Genomic DNA, 20615 nt, shown 5'->3' with positions numbered 1-20615 from the left:
CACTGTTCCTGATACAAGCCAGGATGCTGTTGGCCTTCGTGGCCACCTGAGCACACTGCTGGCTCATATTCAGCTGGCTATCAATCAACACCCCCAGATCCCTCTCTGCCAGCCACCCTTCCCTGAGCCTGTAGCATTGCCTGACCCAAGTGCAGGACCCAACTCTTGGCCTTGTTGAACTTCTCTAACAGGGAGCTTGGATGATTAAAGAAGATTTATCTATTTTTTTTTCAGCCATATCAACAATAGAGACACTTTTTATTTTCCCTGAAGCCTCTGAATTTAAAATAAATATTAGCTTCAGATCTAGTTCTCTGAGCTTTTTTCTCAAATTTATCATATATCATAATTACTACCCCACTGTCTTCTTCCCCACTTACAGCTTACAATCAATTTACCTCTGTTCTCTGCATTGAGAGGTTTTGTTTGTTTTAAAGAGAAATGGCTCCATACCATGACCTTTCTGTTTCACTTGATTAGATTATGTTTGCTCTGCTACCTGCATAGAATTCATACTACTGAAAGTAGACAACTTATATACTGAGATACAGCAAAGATTTTGACAGTGCCAAACAGAAGACTTGTATCCTTTGATCTTTGCTCTGCAAAATAGCTTTATCATTTAAATGACATTTCAAATGAAAAAGCATTAACTAATGGAAGTAACAGTGCATTACAGCTTTCAGTTTTATCTTTCCTTAAGGTCCAGTATGATATCCAAAAATTTAAAAAGTTTTAATCTCCAATTGGATAGCTTAGTCTGAAAACTTCACCATCAGCTCTCCTTCTGGCTAACGCAAGGTCCTGACACTTCAGAAATCTTGATTGACATTGCAAACTCTTGGGACCCAACCACGGAACAACAAGGACCCACTACTGATGAACACCACACATAGATCACTGCAAGCACATGAAAGGTTAAAACAAACTATAATTACCATGCAATAAAAATTTTTAAATTATTTGTTGCTGAGGTTCATGCATGAGTAAACAGTATTATAACATCAGTAAGGGAAGAAAGACTTGGATTAAGTACACATGAAAGAATCTGAACTATAAGCAAGTAAATGAATAATAAAATAATAATGCCGCACATCTGAAATCAGAGAAGACAAGCAAAGTTGAGTACTAAAAGGCGGGCATTTGAAAGCATACCAAATTTTATCCTCAGGAGGTACAAGGACAACATCCCTCTGAGGCAGTGCTAGATTACTTGACCTACCAAACATTAACCCATTAGTGTCTGTCCCAGATAATCATTCTTTTACTGAATCTCAAAGAACAGGTCTGTATCAGCACACAGCAAGCCAATAAAGACTAAACTGGTCTGAGATACAATCTATTCTGATACCAGAAGGCAATGCAGTCCTTATTATGGAAGTCTGAAACACTGGATCAGAAATTAGGATAGGGTTTCACTATGACCTTATGATTGTGAAAAAAATTAGTATAAAACTTCCCTGTATTCTCACAGCAAATATCCTGGCCCTTGGGAATATTCTGCTACTCAAAAAAGGCAGAGACCTACAGGAAGACATGCCATTCTTAATTTATCTTGTCACAGTAAGGTGATAAAATGTCACACTAAGTGGATGTGACCCATTAACAGAGCCTCTCAGTCTGTTTCTGGTCAGGTATTTGAGTAACCCAAACATTAAGTCTACCTGCTGTGTGAAGAGCAGTGGTGGCAGCAAAACCCAGCACTTTTTCAGATCAATGTCTATGAAACCTTCAGACATGTAGTGATTGACATCACTAAACCAGACAGCAATTTCCACTGGGAAGTACAGATCCTTCTGCACAGCAACACAAAAGGTCAAGGCTTTTTGCTTTGCTTTTAAACAAAAATGGTGCTTAAAGTTAGTAATGGTCATTCATATCAGTTTTCCCAGTAGGAGCTGAGCTTCTGATGAACTACTTAAGCAGCTTTCCCAAACAGAGCAGTTGCCATTACACAGCTGATGTTCAGAAGAATGATGTTTCCAAACAGCTTGAGATTAGAGTAAACAATATCACAGCATTCCAAGAAAGTGAAAAATAGGAAAACATAGATGCAAACATTCCAGATATAAGTAAGCCAGTCATGTTTTTAAGGAAGTCAAGAATCCATCTTTCCGTATTCCAGGATGTTATGAAGTTTTCTTTAACACAAGAGTTTTCAAGCCTCTCAACTACCAAATGTCTCTCACTCACAGAAAGAATCATCTCAAACTCAGATGAAAGACTGATGGCTGTAGGAATGAAAGAGCTTTCACCACAACATTTTTACAGAACGATACAAATTTCTGAAAAGGGCTGCTAGGAAAATATTGCTTTCTCTATTTTTGCAGGACATCGTACCATTAAGTTGGACTGCATGAGACACAAAAATGCTAAAAATAAAACCCAATGGGTGACTAGTGAAATAAGAACTCCAAAAAACCTGGTTTAAATTGAAGAAACAAGGTACTCCAAGGTTTTGCCTCACTGGCATGAACAGTAAGGAATAAAAAGTGGTTGAGCACCTCCATTCTTTAGAAATCTATGCTGGATAAAAACTAGAATCTTGCATTTGTAAGAACAAACAAATAGCAAGCCTATAACTTAAGCACATCTAAAGCCAAAAGATGGCTTCATTTTTAGTCACAGAAATTGAGGATTTATTTATGCCATCATAATTAGAAAGTCGCTGATATTACAACCTTGCAAGACTATATCAAATGAATCACTAAAAGACTAAAAGTTCCTGCAACAGTTAAAAATTATGGATACTTCTATCAATACTTGCTCCAGAAGATATCTTTGCTTAACTGTTAACATCTTGTTCCCTCAATTAAAATGGAAAAGGTCCAAAGTATTTCAGAATTTCAAGGCCATCTTTCAGGAAAATGGTCCTCAAATATTTAAGTAGTATTATAAAAAGTCAAGAGAAGTGAAAGAAGGATTATTTTCAAATTTGGGAACATTAGTTCAGTGAAGATCTGAAGTCCTTTCACAAACTAAATCATGCCAGTTTCTATCAGGCAACATAAAAAGTTAATACTGGTAAATTAATTGCATACAATTGCACAATTAATTGTATACTGCCCTTTGCAGGGGCAAAACTCCAATTCTGCAGAAGTCACCGACAAATACACACATATGCTTATACTTACGTATTTAAAATTCTAATAAGCAGAACACTGATTAACATACCATGTATTTTGTGACATCCAGTAACCAAACTGTAACTTGATATTCTGAGAATCAAAAGTGAATCAATATAAAATACTAAATACAATAACCAAAATAGTTTTCCTGCTTTAATTATCGTTTAAAAATATTTAAATATAGCTTTTCATTTTTTAAGCATAAGCAAGAACAGCAGCTTTGAAGATGCAGAGGATTTTCCATTTTACTTAAAATCAGAATTCTAGAGTGCCATACCAGACAATATCCCCTCTGGAAGCATTAATCTTCATCCCTATATGTTCAGTGTTATGCAGGGAGAAAGCACTTTCATTCATATATGCTGTAAAAAATATAATAGCAATATGCATTTATTAGACTTGATTCATATTCAGTAATTACTTAGGGAAAATGATTTGTTAGAAATAGGCACATCCCTTACTCAAATACAAGCAGGAGTTCTGAAGTCCCCAGGAAAATATTTATGTTTTTTCCTCAAAATTCTACTTCATCTGTTGACACAAAGCAGCACTATAAAGCTACTTCAAGAGCTATTGGCAGAGATGATACAATGCACAGTTAAATTAGGGTGACTGAACATGTGTTACACTGTGACAGATAGAATAACATTTTGTTTAGGGGAAGAAAAAAAAATTAAAAATAAATGAACGTAACTATTTCTCCTTCTTGCAGGTTCTCCCAAAGTCACTATGCTGACCCCGAGGACACACAGCTGCCTCTCCTTGGCAGCTGAGGGCTGAGCATCTGCCCAGCTAATTCCAGATCAGAAAAGCTGCGCCAACCGCACACACGCACACATCAAGTTACAGCTGTCTGAAATCATGTAAGAAGATACGCACACAAAAAGGCAAGTTTTCTTTGGCGAGTATCAGATCTGGGCTCAGCCCAGCGAAAAGCAAGATCCTGATGCATGGGTCACAAAGTTGCTTTCTCCTCTGAATTTCCCAGTTTCCAACTGCTTAGAAGCTTGATCAATGTTTTGGAAAGATCCACCACTTTAATTTGCCAGTTTAATTCTTTGTTAACTATAATATTTTGCCAATGAATTAAATGTCTTTATGAGTATATGCACACGACTTTACTGAAATGCCATTTGCACAATGGGACAAATTTTCTTCTATGGACTACATATAGGTTTATTGTATCCAGTAAGCAGCACAGTGTCCTAGACTTAATTTTTTCAGGCTAGTCCTATCTACATCTGATAAGAGTAAACTAAATAGTATAAAACAAAGCATTCAGTTACTTGCCATAAAAATGAAAGCAATAACTCAAGTATTACTCAGTAAAGGTTATATCCTGCAAATGTGAATATAAGAACAGCTTTGGAGGCAAAGCAGATATGTACTTATTGTAATGAAATTTAATACTCTTGATGCTTTATGCTCAGAGGGCTTCCTTAAGTAAATAGAAAAAAAAAAAATATAAGTACTAAAGACAATTACCTGCAGTTTTAAAAGAGCCTCCAAGACACACATTTTTAAATAGAGGATGTATCAAAAATAAAAGTACAAACCTCTTTAAAATGCTGATAAAGCCTACACAGATTTCAGCTACAATTTGGATAACATTAGCACCCATACCACTAATGTTCTACCCAAGTAAATGATACACTAATAAAATAAAAATTTGAGAACATTTAAATTTCTTTTTTCAAAATAAACTTAGTATTTACTAAGTTTGTTTAGTGACAATCAACCCTGCAAATTAACAAACAAAATTTGTTGTTCTGTATCATGAACTAAGTGACAACTTTTTAAAAATGTACCATCAGGATTTTGCATACAATTTAATGGAATTCATTACTTCCATAATTGAACTAAGATCTCAAACATTTCAGTGTAGTTTACTGTTCAACACTGGCTTTGCTGTCAGATTAAGACTAAATGTAGTGTAGAAATAGCTAACAAACTACCATATGTCAGGTGACTCATGATCTTAGACCATTATCCTGAACTTTCCCCAGCAAAAAGCACCAGAGTTAAAAAGGGGACTGGTGAAGAATAAAACTTCAAGAGAGATTTAATTATTTTGTTGTGAGGTGTTTTTCCTCCCCTGAAATAGTATGCTATTATACATATGTATAAGAATATAAAACAATTATCCTTTATTTTCTGTATTCCCTATATAAGAAACCAAAACTATACACTTAATACATTCTATTAGCAGTGACGAAATATTAAATACCTGGCAAACTGTTAACATCTTTAATCTCTAGTTTCTCAAAATCACCTTATGAAAAGCTTGAGATAGTGTTTCTATAAACCTCATTAATTATTTGAAAAATACTGGTTCTGAAGTTGAGACTCACACAAGTGACTTCAAAGGGACACTGAAGACAGTCTGGTTCACTGCCTTTCCCTCGGCAGTTTCCAACCTGACCGACTGCTCCCAGGCTTCTGTCTGAAGAACCAAACAGAAACATGGTTGTCCACTGCAACCATGCAGTTCAGCCACAGCTGAGAAATGCTGCTGGGACCTCTACCCAAGTCAAGGAAGGATTCTGAGCACACTCCCTCCCCTCAAACACGCAGAAACCAAAGCTACAGCTGACAAAGCACTAACCCTTCTCTGCGGTGGTGGTTAACATAAAGTGTAAGAATACCAGCCTAAAAACAAACTATAAGTAAAGCATTAGTATCATGCCTGTACCTCCCAGATGACAGTGAAACATAGTTTCTATGGTGGCTAACAAAAAGACTCAAGTTCATTTATACCTGGAACACAATAACAAAATCTTATCTAGCTACCATTCAGTGTCCATATGCTATTACAGTTTACTTTTTTTTTTAGTAAGTAATTACCTTGAAAATCCAAAATCAAAACATCAATCCGCAAGCAACAAACTGTGTCAGATACTTTTGATTTTTTTAAACATAGCAAAACCAACCTCATAAGGAATAGTTACTATCACATACAGAAGCCTGAAAAGGGGGTGAGTCTTGCATTTTACCATCCTAGGACTTCTACTTAGAAGCAGATATTTTCTCAATATCCTTTTACTTTAGTCTCTCAGAGACTTGCATACTGGACCCCTGAAGTCTCAGTTGCCTGTCTGTATTTTATTGACCAAAAGTCTGTCCTTCCCTTCCTCCCAACCAAATAGTTGGTAGCAATGCCAAATCTGTAAAAGGAAGAGAAAACTTTAAGATGGGTAGAAGCATTAATTACCAGTCATCATCCAATACAGATACTACAGGAAGCTTCCAGGATATTGACTTCATATCCTGAACAGTAATTTACTGATTTCTTTTCCTGGGGAAGCAGAGGATAAGGAAATTTCTCTCTCTATACTAATACTAGCCAATACAAAGCTTAGATTACTTCCTCTCACACTTCCAGATTTTGTCCCCAGCATAAACAATTGCTCTGGATACAGTCCAGAATGTCCTTTTCAGCACCACAGGACAAGACTGCTCAGTTATGTGTCAGACTTCAACACGAAGGGCAAAAAAGATCATACAATGAATTGTCACCTTCACAGAAAAATGACATTTCCAGTGGAAGATCTCAGAGAGCCTGAAGATCGTCTTATATCAATTCCTAGCAAAAGATTCAAGAATTGACTGCAGAGGTAAGCAGCCATCTGGCAAAAGCGATTTACGCATGCATCGGTCCCTATTATCTTTCAGTAAGCACAAAATGCAAGGCTGTTGCATTTGCACAAAACAGCACAGAATATCTGAAGTACAGGATTCATATTAAATAAGAATCCTTACTTAAGCACACCACAGTATTTCTCAATTTGTTGCACTTTTTAAAGTTACATTCTTGAGGAATGTAATTAAAGATATTGGCTCATCTTACACTGTGCTGATAGAACTGAGAACATGCAAACACACTGCTTTCTGTGTGCTTCATAAATACTTTTTCATGTAAGAAAATTGAAAATCAGGTTTATATTCAAAGACAGCTTTTATCTTATTTTTTTGCTGGATACTATTGTTTCAGCTATATAATTTGCAATTCTTAAATAATAACACAAGAATAATAAGCATGTTTATAATAGACTGTTACAGTTAAGTGTAAAAAATAGCGAGATTACTATCTGAACTGTCTCTGGCAAAAATAGCCACAGTGTAATTTTTTTATTGATTCACAGCTATACTTTATTTTATCTATGATTCTATTTTTAAGAAATTAAGCACATATTTTAAAACCTTTTACGATCTGAACATGTTTTAACATACCCACTGTCTTTCTAAAACCACCAAATTTGTAAATTCCACCAGAGAGATGCTGTGCCAAAATGCATTCAGTTGTACTCCTGCTAATCCACTGAAATTAAATTGTGACAATGGTAATCTCAGATAGTATCTTGAAAACATTCAGAGTTAAAATAAATAATGTCCTTATCTTAACATAAATTACAAAAAGCATATACTACTATCTACAGCTTATTTGAAAAACTGTTTAGAAACAAAACACCCCTCCACACCCCAAAAGGCTTTGAGTACTTTACTTACATTTTCAAGTCAACTCACAAGCCTAGACAGTATCTTTGATAGTTTTGAAGTCAACTTATATTGCTAAAAGATGTCTGATTAGTGCACTAGAACTTGTATATCAATCACAGAACTATAGAATGGTTTTGGTTGGAAGGGACCTTAAAGGTCATCTAGTCCAACCCATCGCCATGACCAGAGACATCTTCCACTAAACCAGGTTGCTCAAAGCCTCATCTAACCTGATTTTGAACACTTCCAAGGATGAGGCATCCACAACTCCTCTGGGCAGCCTGTTCAGTGTCTCACCACTCCTTTCATAACAAGTTTCTTCCTTATATTCAATCTAAATCTCCCACTTAAGTTTAAAACCATTGCCCCTTGTGCTGTTACTACATGCTTTGGCAAAAAGTCTGTCCCCATCTTTCTTATAGGTCCCCTTCAGGTACTCGGAGGCTGCTATAAGGTCTCCCTGGAGACTTCTCTTCTCCAGGCTGGACAACCCCAACTCTCTCAGCCTCCCCTCATAGGAGAAGCGTTCCAACCTTCTGATCATCTTGGTGGCCTCCTCTGGATCCTCTCCAACAGGTCCACATCTTTCCTGTACTGAGGGCTCCAGAGCCGGACACAGAACTCCAGGTAGAGTCTCACCAGAGCAGAGTAGAGGGGCAGAATCACCTCCCTCGACTTGCTGGCCAGGCTCGTTCTGATGCAGCCCAGAATACCATTTGCCTTTTGGCTGTGAGTGCACATTGTGAGCTCATGTCCAGGTTTTCATGCACCAGTACCCTCAAGTTCTTTTCAGCAGAGCTGCTCTCAGTCCCTTCACCCCCCAGCCTGTATTGCCACCAGGGGTTGCCCTGACCCAGGTGCAGGGCCTTGCACTTGGCCTTGTTGAACTTCATGAGGTTCACATGAGCCCACTCCCACCAGCCTGCTGAGATCCCTCTCGATGGCATCTCATCCCTCCAGCATGTCAGCTGCACCACTCAGCTTGGTGTCATCCACAAACTTGCTGAGGGTGCACTCAATTCCACTGTCTATGTCATTGATGAAGATATTTAATATTATCAGTCTTAGTACAGACCCCTAAGGGACATCACTTGTTACTGATGTCTTTTCGGACATATTAATCTACCAGTGTTATTAATACACTGGAAGTATGTATTTATTTTTAACAGTAAGTCTTCTCATGAAATTCCATTATTTTTAACTAAAACGAAAGCAACTGTTCCTAGTATAGGTATCTCCTATTTCAGACCATATTTCAGTGCCACTGTTACTGTTGCTAGCTTAAGCGGTAACAGAATGATAGAAACTTCTGAGTAAAATTTAAGTCTGAAGTACAAACTTTACAACCTTGTGAAAAACAAAATTTGTTTTCTAGGCCAGGATAAAATACAAAGAAAACTAAAGCTATGATTGTCTGAAATATTTTTAAACAAGTTTGCCCTTGCATATATTGACAGTTCAGCATTACAGGCAGACAAGTTGCTCATTGTAGTTGCATTTGGTGAAGACATTCTTTCTAATCAAATCTTGTATTTGGTTTTCCAAATTTGGATGACAATGGTGCTGTGCTAAGGGCAACTCATTCTTCCCAGTACACAATTAGTTTATAAGAATGTTATTTTATACTATTTTCTGTAAGTCATTAGGCTTTGTTAACCAATGTTGGATAGGCATTGGAAAGAACATCCACCTTGAAGTTGTTTCCATTCATTCATTTCCGGATAGACTTCAATTTCCTCCCCAGTTAACACAATGACAAAATAATTACCTTGGAATTTCTTATAACAAAGTCAAAGTAGACTTTCATCTTTTCCATTGCCCTTATCTAAGAAGGTGGTGGCAAAGAAAGTCTGAAAACATTGATAATGTTAATTTTAGTGTTACATACTTGACTTTTTTTCTTCTCCAAAAAGCATTGACTTCATAAATAATCTTTGGGGTTAAGCATTGACCCCAGAGTGTTCATAAGCCCCCAACTCCTACTTAGGCTTTGGTTTAAATACTTATTTCCATTTTGTAGGAAGAGTAATATAGAATTTCAGATTATAGGGCAGTGAAAAAAGCCTAAAAATCCAGAGCAATAAACACTAAACACTCAAACTACCAGACAGGGATGTCCTGGGTCATTGGGAGGAGCAACAAGAGGAGGTGGGTCTGAGTCAGGTGACCACGAATTGACCAGTTGGAGTATTCCATCCCATTCACAACTTCCTGGATATAAAAGGTGGAGACCAGAAGGACTCTCTCTCTCTCTCTCTTCTGCTGGGTCTTCTGCTGCTTCGCTTCACTGCTTCTTTTCTGCCATCCCTGCAAGCTGAGGCCTCGTGACAGACTGAATCTAGCTCCGGTTGGCTGCAGGATCCTGCCGGAGCAGTTGCTGGGAATTTCAAGACTGGTTCTATAATATTTGTTCTGCTTTATTTTTCCCTATGTTTATTTAGTAGTGTTAGTAAAACGTTTTCGAATTTTCCAACTCTCTTCTCTCTGTACTTCTTTTCCTTTTCTCTCAAAATCACCTGTCCTTAGTGAAAAGGGGGAGGAGAGGGGGCGGGAAAGGGGGAGGGGGGAACAGGGTTAAGGAAAATACATCTGCTGCGGTTTTTGATTGTCTCCCCGCGATCAAACCACGACAGGGGAGAAAAAGAAATGGAAATCTTTTGGGATTGTTTTGTTCTTCTCTGGTATATGGCTGACTGATTACTCAGATTCGCCAGTTCTTTGAACATAGAAAGTATCTAGGGGGTTTAGTGCCAAGAGCTAAATATCAACAACAAAGAAGAAATTTCACCTATCCTTGCTGCCCATAAGACCAACTGTACCTCTAGCGATTTGAAAACTTATGCCATTTTTTCTTTAAATTAACCACCAACTTTAAGTACTTGTTTCTGAATATTCAAACTTAATCAATTTCAAACTAAATAAACTAAAAAAAATACATCAATTCTAAATTACATAGTTCAGAATAACATAACTCGGATGTGAGCCAAACTTTTAGAACTGCAAAAGGGAATTATTTTAGACAACCTTGGTACATGAAGCAAATGTAAAAATTTCCTGTGCATGAACAATTCTATTTATTATTATCTGTTATTCTAATCACTTACCATTGTGTTGTGGTGTCATAATAAACAAAACAAAAACTGAAATGTTTTTTCCCTTTTCTTCCCCCTTCAGGGGAGAAGGGGAGGGGAGTGAAAGCGAGAGGGAGTTTAGCACTGCCTCCACCTGCTTGCAAAAGGTCAAGATATGGAAATGTAACATTGACCAAAACAAATATCTCAACTGAACAGTCTTCTTAGGGATAATTTTACTTCCAATTATGGTTTACTAATGAATGGATTCTTTCCTCAAAAGATACCAATTTATCCTTTACTTATTTTATTAGAAAACTGCCCTAGAAAACTTAGGAATGTCAATAATATTAAGCCTGTGCTAAAATATGTTCTAAAATCTCATGCCCTAGTCAGAAGTGTGCTCCAGTGTTAATAAAATGTTACTAAGTAACAAGGGAAATAAAACAATAACAATAAAAATATGGTCACCATAAAGCACTGAAGAAAACAGTAAGTGATAACGCAAATCTCTCAAGCTTTGTGGGTCAAAAGTACAGGCTCCAGATCCTAGCTGAGCTAGATGCTCATTTCAACAGGGTGAAAGGAATATGGCTTCACTCCACCTCATGAAGTGACAAATTCGATGGTGTTTACAGAAATCCCTCCAGCCAAGAGGAGGTGATCTAATGTGTTAATTTAATCAGGAAAATTATGACAGTCATTACTTTACTTTCTTCGCATATCTTAAAGAGAATCAAGACAGAATAAGGATAAAGACAGTAAAGAGCATTCTCCTCTTCATTGTAAAGCCTTAAATAACCTTAGTGCAATAACTAAATATATTCTATATATACAAAACCCCCCACACTTTTACTTAATAATTTTCCAGAGAACCTCATTCCCAGCTCTTTGAACAGATTGAGACGTCCTGCAGAAGAAAATCACTAGAGCACATAGTAGTGACTTATTTATGGGTGTGCTTTTTTATTCTTGAGTTATTTGTTCATATGTATCTATCTATCCTTAAACTACATTTGACAGGACTCTTCGCTGCACAATAATTAGATGGAAGAAATCAAAAGGTGTAAGGTCCACGACAGTATTACTTACACACTTACTTCCCTCGCTCCCAAATACACTCATTAATGTAATCATAGAACAATAACTTAGAAAAACTTTTGTGTCAACTATCTAAACTAATAACAGTCATCTCTATGGCAAACTTCTTTTGTTTCTAAATGACTTCATACCATTTTTCAAGAGATTACAAGGGATTGTAATATAGCTATATTAAAAATATTGGGTAAAGAGCCCTCTTATCAAAGAGGAGATAGAGGGAGGAACCAGAATGAACAGATGTTCATGGAAAACTACAGAGAATTCTGTAAAGCTACCCTTTTACCAGGAACTGCCCAAAACAAGTGCACAGAAAAAAAAATAGCCAAGCAAATCTAGTGTAATATGCTTTTTTAAAAAAAGAAATTGAACCCTTTTTTTTTTTCCCCCAAACCAGGTTTGGAGAAATTTGCTCTCTTCTGAGGGATAAAGCTTTTCATACAATATTTTCCTTATTCATTATGACATATTTGACATGATACACTATTTCAGTTCTTCAGACTTGTCCTGTAACCGCATCAGCCACAACAGAACCTAGAAGAAAAATCAGCAAATGCCGCTCCCAGTCCATTTATTTCTATTATAATGTGATCAGAGTAGAAACAGTTTCTGCATCTTCATTACAATTTCACCAATAATTTTACAAGTATCGACTCTAATAAAATTTATCTCAGTAACATATTAGTTCCAAAGTCAAAGTAATTTTGGCATTTAAAAAACCCTAAACATCCATATATAGTCAAAAGAGTCCATATAAATCCTCCTCAAATTTTAGCATAGAACCACCAACATATTCCCATCCAAAACTGAATCTCAGGCAATGGCTACAGCCAGGAAGTCATTTGGTGGGACAGAGACACCTGAAGCAGCAGGCTGGTCAGCTCTGTTGGACACATTCACCTCCATCTTCAGTTTCAATCAACTTCTAGGGACCCAAACTTCATCTCTATGCTAGTCCATGGAATGGCATTCCTCAAGAAAACATGGCATCCCTTTCAAAACTGAACGTAATATAACAGATCAACGTGATTATTTGCAGATCATTTCTGGTCTGCTAGCCATAAATACACTACTGACTTCTGGAAATGCATACAGCAGTTTGATAGTTTATTGTTTTTGACTTTGTAGATATGGTTAACTGTTTTGTCCCCTGTTGTTATAAATTTTCTTTTTCTCTTTAATGAGCTTTCCAAAAATGGATTTTAAGTGGATCTGTACGTCCTACGACATATACACACTAGATTCAGAAAAAAAAGACAGTTGTCTTAATGATCCCATCTTCTTTCCCTGCCAAGAGTGATACCATGCCTAATTTTCTTCTAACCTAGAACTTTTTTGGTTGAAACCCTCTAAGAAGTCAACATTCCCCATTTCATTTGTGGATTTTCTTTATAATCTCTCTCTCAGCTCAATTTATAGGGCTGTTAACCTTTTCTCCAGCACAATCTTCTATTCACAACAGATACCGCTCATATAAGTGCTGCAGTTATCACATAAGAATGCTGTGAAAGTCGTCAATTTAAGTGTGGATTACTAAATGAAAGATCATTATTGCATCTAGACTGATGAGGAATGATTCTCTGCAGTGTGTTGAATCTCATCTAATTTTAGATCTTTATTGAAATACCATAATCAACTTCAGGTAAGAGCGACTATGTCTATTTGAGATAGGATTGAATTTAATTGGCTACAAGTGGTGACCTCTGTACTTCAAAATAAGCTACCTGACAAAATTTAGAACATTTGTCTGCAATTTTTCAATGTGGCTTTTCATCACATATTAATATATTGCTTTATTACTATACCACTTCTTGTGCAACTACCTTTTAGAAACTTCACACAAAGCTGTGATTGCTATATTGAAGATTAATATGAGAAACTGAGCACTTCAAAGAAAGGTACACATGTTCTTATATGAAGCTCTGAGCTTCAGAGCATCTGTGAATTTGAAGACTCTCAGTCTGTTATATCAATCCAAGTACGGTGCAATAAAATAATCGAGCTTCTAGATTAATATTTAAATAAAAAAATAAAGCAATCCTACAGAAAGTCTGGACTGTATGTATCATAACTCACATGCTCATGGCTGAAATATTTTTTTGTAGTATTATTTTAATCAATCCGATTACGTTGCAGTAAGTTTCAATATAGCATACTGTCTGTCAATGCTTCCAGTACTCATTACCTTCAAGAACGGCAATTTATTAACTGCTATGTCCCAATACTTGAAAGTGCTCACTTGCTAACATTCACAATGGTTACTAAAAAGACAAGCAAACACAAAGAAAGGAAGGTTTCCACAGACATGGAAGGTCTTAAACTTTATGGTTTAAGTTTTATAAAGTACTTTCATGCCTTTATAGTCACCCTCAAGTCCAGTCTATCAGAAGCAGACTGCTAAGGACATATGCACACCTTTTTTTTTTTTTTAAAAGTGAATCTGTAATCAAAATCATTACATTTCTGAGCACGGAGGTGGCGGCGGGGGCGGGATGGGGATGGAACTCACTATAGCATCACAAGCAGTGTTTTCTTAAAACAGCCAAAACCAGTCATTAAAAAAAACCCAATCTTTGCTGGCCAAATCCAATTCCAATGCATATTACAGGTATCTCTAAATATGGAGCTTTCCTGAACTACTCTAGAGAAGGAAAACTGGCAGGAAAAGAACTAAAATCAGCATAGCTGAATGTTTTACACAACCCATGTCCCTGTTCCTACTGTAACTACTCTATAATCAACAACGTACCAAATAAACAAAAACAACCCACACCACAGCTTAGGGCATCACATGATTTCTGCAAAGCTTTACTTCTACCATCATTCCTAAAGGCTCACAAAAGTATATCAGTATACTTATTGTTGCTTAGAATTGCATTAAGAAAGTGTAGAATCTAACAAAGCCTAATGAGAAAACAGGAATACCAAGCTTTAAAAACAAGAACAATACACTCTGATATCAATAAGCCTAGAAAGGCAGCATGATTTACACATTTTAATTATGTAATGCTTGAAAAAGAAACACCACCTTATCTTTGCTAGGTAGTATCTTGTTCTCAATTCTTTTTAAATTGTTTTGCCTGATTAGTATTTTAGACACATTCACTATACAAAGAAATTAATTTAAATCAAAACAATCAGCTGCTCTGGTTGTGATCTCACCTGGCCTCCAGGGTCTACAGTATCACTTCTAATGAACTTGGCAGCTGAATAATCTTTGAATATGATTTTAGGAAGGAAAAATTGTTATACTTAGCTTGTGCTAAATTAATTACAAGCGGGGTCCTTACTTGAGATGGGTGTTTACATGTATTTCGATTGAGCTATCTTAAACAGGATCACAATAGCAACAAGGCACTTAATTTACAAAAAATTAACTAGAGTGCCAGCTAGACTACAGGTCCAGAGCTTGTGGCATTCCTTTTATCTTCCAGCATTTCCTTTTTTACAAATCCAGGGATAAGAAAGCTGCATTTTTAATGGGAATCAAGAAGAATAATATAAAAGTTTGGGTTTAAAAAGTATTACTAAGATAAACTGCAATTCTCACTCAAGTTTTGTGGTTCTGTTTTTTGGGTTGGCCACTGAGGGAGACTAAAGGGATGGACACAAACATGGGAATGACCAGGAGGAGCTGGAGATGAAAGAAAGGAAAATTCATCAAATTAACACATTTGAGGAAAAAACTGCCCAGGTCCAAAGTTTAGAAAAACTGCAAAAGTGCGGCACAGTTACAAAAGTGGCAGTTTATTTCAGAATCAGTTTTCTGGTGCTTTTTTAAAGCAGACTTTATAATATTTCTCTTGAAAAAAAAACTTAAATAGAAAATATTCTTCTACTTAGCCAGGTATTTTACCTCCAAATTCTCATTTAACTGAAAGAAAGGTTTTATTCTCATGTGACACCACCTTGAACAGCATTATTTAAGCTGCTGTTTGCAATTTATCAAAAAATTCAGTTTGTACAACACTTGTATAAACATGGATTTAAAAAATCTACACAATTCAGCTGCTCATCATGTTGTCTCGAAGTCCACAATACAAAACAGTTTTAGTACTGCTTTTCTTGGAGATACTCTCTACTTCAGTGAATATTACCAAAAGTATAGTATTTAAAATATACCATGGATACAGTGCTTTTTTTTTTTGGCATATAGATCTTTTGCCACCTTCTGTTATAGTAAGTATTCACAGATCCCTTTCCAGACAACTGAATAATCCTGAAAATGCTGTGAAACAAATTTACTTATGTCTTGGCTTTCAAAGAAAATGTAGACAGACTAAACTGATAAAGCAATTGTTTCTTAATCTCTTTCATGTTAGAGAATTAGTTTCTCTCAATTCCAAAGTAAATTGAGCATTCTTTGTATTTGATGTTTAAGCACCCATAGATTTAACAGTTCTTCCCACTAAAGAAAGAAAGGGATTTCGTATAAGCACTGTACAGGAGAGAAGGCTGCACTAGCTGAAAAGAGTTGTCTCAAAACACAAGCTTTTCTGTATACCATTCAATAGATCGTGTTTTGTGTCATTTATTTATTTTCAGCAAACTTTGAAGATCTGCAAGCAACTCCAGTCTCTCTCACAGATTTTTAGACTCCTCTCTTTCAGAGCAGAGCTGTTCATTTACTGATATGGAAATTAGCAGGCATGTCAATGAAGCCTAAATGGAAAAAAACAAACAAACAAAACAACATTTTCAATAAAATGTTAGTTCTGATTCTTTCCCAATTTTGTTTGGGACCTTTACAGACAAAGACGATGAGAACAACAACAGAATCGCTTCTGAGAAACTTAGAATAAACATGATTATTGTAACTTTCAAGCTTTAAAATTTGACTACAAACACACATAGAATAATTAGGTTTCAGATATTAGGACTAACAATGACTTTAATGTCCCATTGCACAGCTTGCTGTGCTTGAAGGGAAAGGAGGAGCTTCCCTAAAAAAGGAAAGTCAAATTTGTTGTTGCATTTCACTAGAGGGCAGGGGATGTAGAACAACATATGAGGGACCCTCAGTCATCCAGAGCATTATTATCACTCATCATCAGTGCATAATTTAATATCTCTAGTCTCTGCCATTTCCTAATCTCCCACTCATGGCTCTTTCCCCTCTCTCTTTCCAGCTTTCAGTCTGGCACCTACTCCAATGACAGAGGACGAAAAGTAATTAGGCAGCGAGTACAGGCACATATCACATATCAGTGACCAAACAGACCCACGCAGGAAGTTCTTCAGTTCTAAGTAAATGCCTAAAATTGCTAAGTGCTACCTAGAAAGCAGCTTGTTTCTTTCATTTACAAATCCTTCCAAAACACTCGATACCAGCACCACCTATCTTTCCCAATAGGAAGAACCTGCCTCTGCTTGGAACAGAGAAAGGTCCTGAGTTGCACTCAACTTATTTTCTCACTAGAGAAGTCAGTACCACACACTTGTTGATTATGCATCAGCATAAAATGAAATAAAGTGTTAAATACCACTGTATTGATATTAAAGCTTTAAGATTACCTGAAACAGAATTTACTTGAAAATGGATTTAAAGATTAATAGGAAGCAACTCGAACAGGAAATTATTATGATAAGACATACTAAAATGCATTCATTATAATAATTAAAGTCACAATTCAAAAAGGCTCCTTGAGTTCATCAGTTAAATTGTCCCAAATAAAAATTCAAGAACAGCTCATCCTATTAAGTAACATAGTATGTAAGTCTCTTGTTACACTGGTCACTTGGTTTAATTGAAATTATGAGTTACTGTGTAAGAGTTTTCATTAAAAAGTCAACTTATGCTATGTAATGTTACTTATGCAATAGTGACCTGCTTAAACAGTTACAACCCCATAAGCTATGAAGTTGTCAGCCTCAAGAGTATATATAGCCTATGAGTAGCAGAAGAAAGGTCTTTTTTAGCAACTAATTGAACATTCAATAATTCTGATCGAAGGTTTAAGGACATCTGCAACATACGCATATTCAGTTAATGGCAATCCAATGCAAGTGTGGGAGAAAAAAAGGGGGAAAACCGGTAAAATGAACTAGTAGCACACAAACTCTAACAACTAACAGATTAACAAGAGACCAGAACTCTATAGTCACCGAGTGATGAGCCACCAAAGGAACCACTGAAAGGGTTAAACCAGAACTTTGTAATTGATCAGAAGGGCAAACAAGCTTATCATGCATCTCAAGAGGTGGAAAAAAGAAAATTTATCTTAGAATAAGAGGTGAGTGACACTACAGAATTTATTAAGAAATGCTCCAAGGAGATTCTCTGGTTGTGCGAAACTCACTGTGGGATGTTTAGGGGAAGAATCAAAAACAAGAAAAGGCCGGAATCAAGGTGGTTCAGGAATGAACAAACATGGGGAAAAATGGGAGGAGGAGATGAAAATAAGCTGGCCACCTGTATCTGTTTCTCCATTTAAACCATTGAAACATTGAGCATACAAGATAAATCCCACTGCCCCCAATACCTCATGAATACAAAGTAAACAATATTAAATGCTAATCATCAACTGGCATTAACATGTCATTTGACCCACATTATATTTACACTGGTTAATTAAGCGTGCCCAAACTGGGTCCCTAAAACTGCCTACTGAAAGTGATCCCTGCTCTCTATTAACTATTGATCAACTTCTGGAAGCTCTCTGGAATGAAGTTAGTCATCCTGGGGAAAAACCCTTCCTACATTTCAACAATCTGACAGTTTGACAGTACATTTCCAGAGCTTGCAAGTTTTCTTCAGCTTTTCTTATTCTTCTAGTTATTTATAATTTTTTCTTATTCTTTTAATTATTTACATACATAAGTATAATGTTATATAACATATATAAATATATTATATGAAAATATAAATCTGTTCTATTGTATAATATACAAAATACTTAAAATATAACATATGCTTATATAATGAATATTTATATAGGTATCTATATATAAAAATATTTGAATCTACTTTAAAATAAAAATAAATAATATATAACTACATAACAACGATATGTAATACATACAATGCACATGGTATATGTACATATGCAGCATAGATGACAGAAGAATAATAAAACCTAAATACTATTAGTCTTAGATTTTAAGTAGTCAGCAAAGTAAAGGAATTTAATTCAGCATATTGTAACTGTTGAACAACCCAAATGACTTTTCTAGTTTGGTGAATACTGTAGTTTTAATAGAACTGATAAGAAGTAATTACCACTAACACACCTGAAGTAACATTTTGTACTTACTTCGCATAGTCAAAGAGCCTGCTGTCCCAGAGCTGATGAGTTCCTCTAGGACCAGAATGGAAGAAACAAGAATCTGTACCATCAAATTTGTTGAGACCATCTTCAGAGTTTTTTGAGGCATGGCTGTGCACAACATCCAGCAGAACAGTGATGCCCATTGAGTGAGCAACATCAATCATTTCTTTCAGGTCATCTGGAGTTCCATAACGGCTATCAGCATGAAATTGCAATGTGTTATGAGTGGTACAATCTGAACTTCAGCTGGCAATACTGAACATTACTCAGAAAAACTACATCAAAGTCAGCAGTTCTTCATCACCTAGTTTCCAGTTGTATGCAATTTACTTTTTCAGCCGCTTAAGTAGCAGCTATTGATTACAACCTGACAATTAAAACATTTTTAACTATAAAAATTACATTCTGCATGCATGTAATGTTTTGCAAAACTAGTTTCAAAGTTTTACTCTTCCCTTTTACTCTGCTAATACATCAAAATTCAGTATAAAAGATAACATATACAACCTCAAGCTTCTATTTAATATTGTACGATTCCTTACTTTGTAAGAGACAAGAATATATTTATATCACTGAAATAAACTATAATGGCTAAAAAAAGTACATTCATGAAAGTCCCCAAAGCATACTATCTGCTCTTGTCCTGCTTAGTTTTTTGTTCTAGGTACTACACTATTTTCCAACTTGCTTTTAAGTATTCTTGTTTCCTGTGTCCACCACATGTTTCTTTCAACTAATTAAGTCAGTTAAAATTTTCTATCTCAACTTAGCCCAGTTGCCACTTGAGCAAGATGGGGGGGGGGGGGGGGGTTGGAAATCACAACATGCAGGTTTATCATAATTTTGTCAATAATTACCTCAATATTTTTTCATCTATTTTAACCCTAGGCCTCAAATCTAAGTACAGTCTGTTAACAAGTGGGGGAAAAAGTTCCCACAGAACAAACAGTCGTGATTTTAATCAAGTTTATTATGAAGTAGCATACAGTTCCATTTATGACAAAAGAATGACTTACACATAGTGTTTGTTACTGCCAAGAATTCCACAACACAAAACCCATGCATAAAGACAATTGAAGCTGGATTAGCCAGAATATGCTATGACAGCTGAAGTTACTTATAACCTCTTTGTACCCTGAAAGAAGTGCTTCACAGAAGAGCCTATCGCTATGTCCTGAAGTTACTTATAACCTCTTTGTACCCTGAAAGAAGTGCTTCACAGAAGAGCCTATCGCTATGTCCAACTGATTTGAGATTTAAGAGGAAGCTAGAGCAAATACCTAAGCCATTACTTTCTCTTTCCACTAAAATACCTACTGGCAAACACACATATACAGGCATACTGATTTTAATGGATGGAGTGTAAGGTAAAAGAACTGAGAAGGTGCTGAAGTATTTAAACCTACCTTGATGCTGCAAAGAAGCTTGTGACCTGATAACCAAAACTGGCATAGTATGCGTGTTCCATAATAGCCATTAGCTGGACACAGTTATATCCTATAAAAATAGAAGAAATAAAACAAACAACCCCCTGTCTCAACAACATATACATT

General features: G+C 36.1%; 1 protein-coding gene across 3 annotated transcripts in view; it reads right to left on the bottom strand.

Annotated features, from left to right (window-relative positions):
* Positions 1 to 20615, bottom strand: part of GBE1 (1,4-alpha-glucan branching enzyme 1) — a 160870-nt gene that overhangs the window by 70081 nt on the left and 70174 nt on the right. For all 3 annotated transcript variants that reach the window (XM_065630003.1, XM_065630012.1, XM_065630022.1), the window contains exons 6-7: positions 20469 to 20559; positions 19048 to 19257 (exon numbers count right to left, since the gene is read on the bottom strand). In XM_065630003.1, the coding sequence (XP_065486075.1) occupies positions 19048 to 19257; positions 20469 to 20559 (301 nt within the window). The remainder of the gene's footprint in view (positions 1 to 19047; positions 19258 to 20468; positions 20560 to 20615) is intronic.

The sequence above is a fragment of the Caloenas nicobarica genome, chromosome 1, assembly GCF_036013445.1.
Source record: "Caloenas nicobarica isolate bCalNic1 chromosome 1, bCalNic1.hap1, whole genome shotgun sequence".
NCBI lineage: Eukaryota > Metazoa > Chordata > Aves > Columbiformes > Columbidae > Caloenas > Caloenas nicobarica.
Note: the sequence above shows the minus strand (reverse complement) of the source record. Positions and strands in the feature narration are given on the sequence as shown.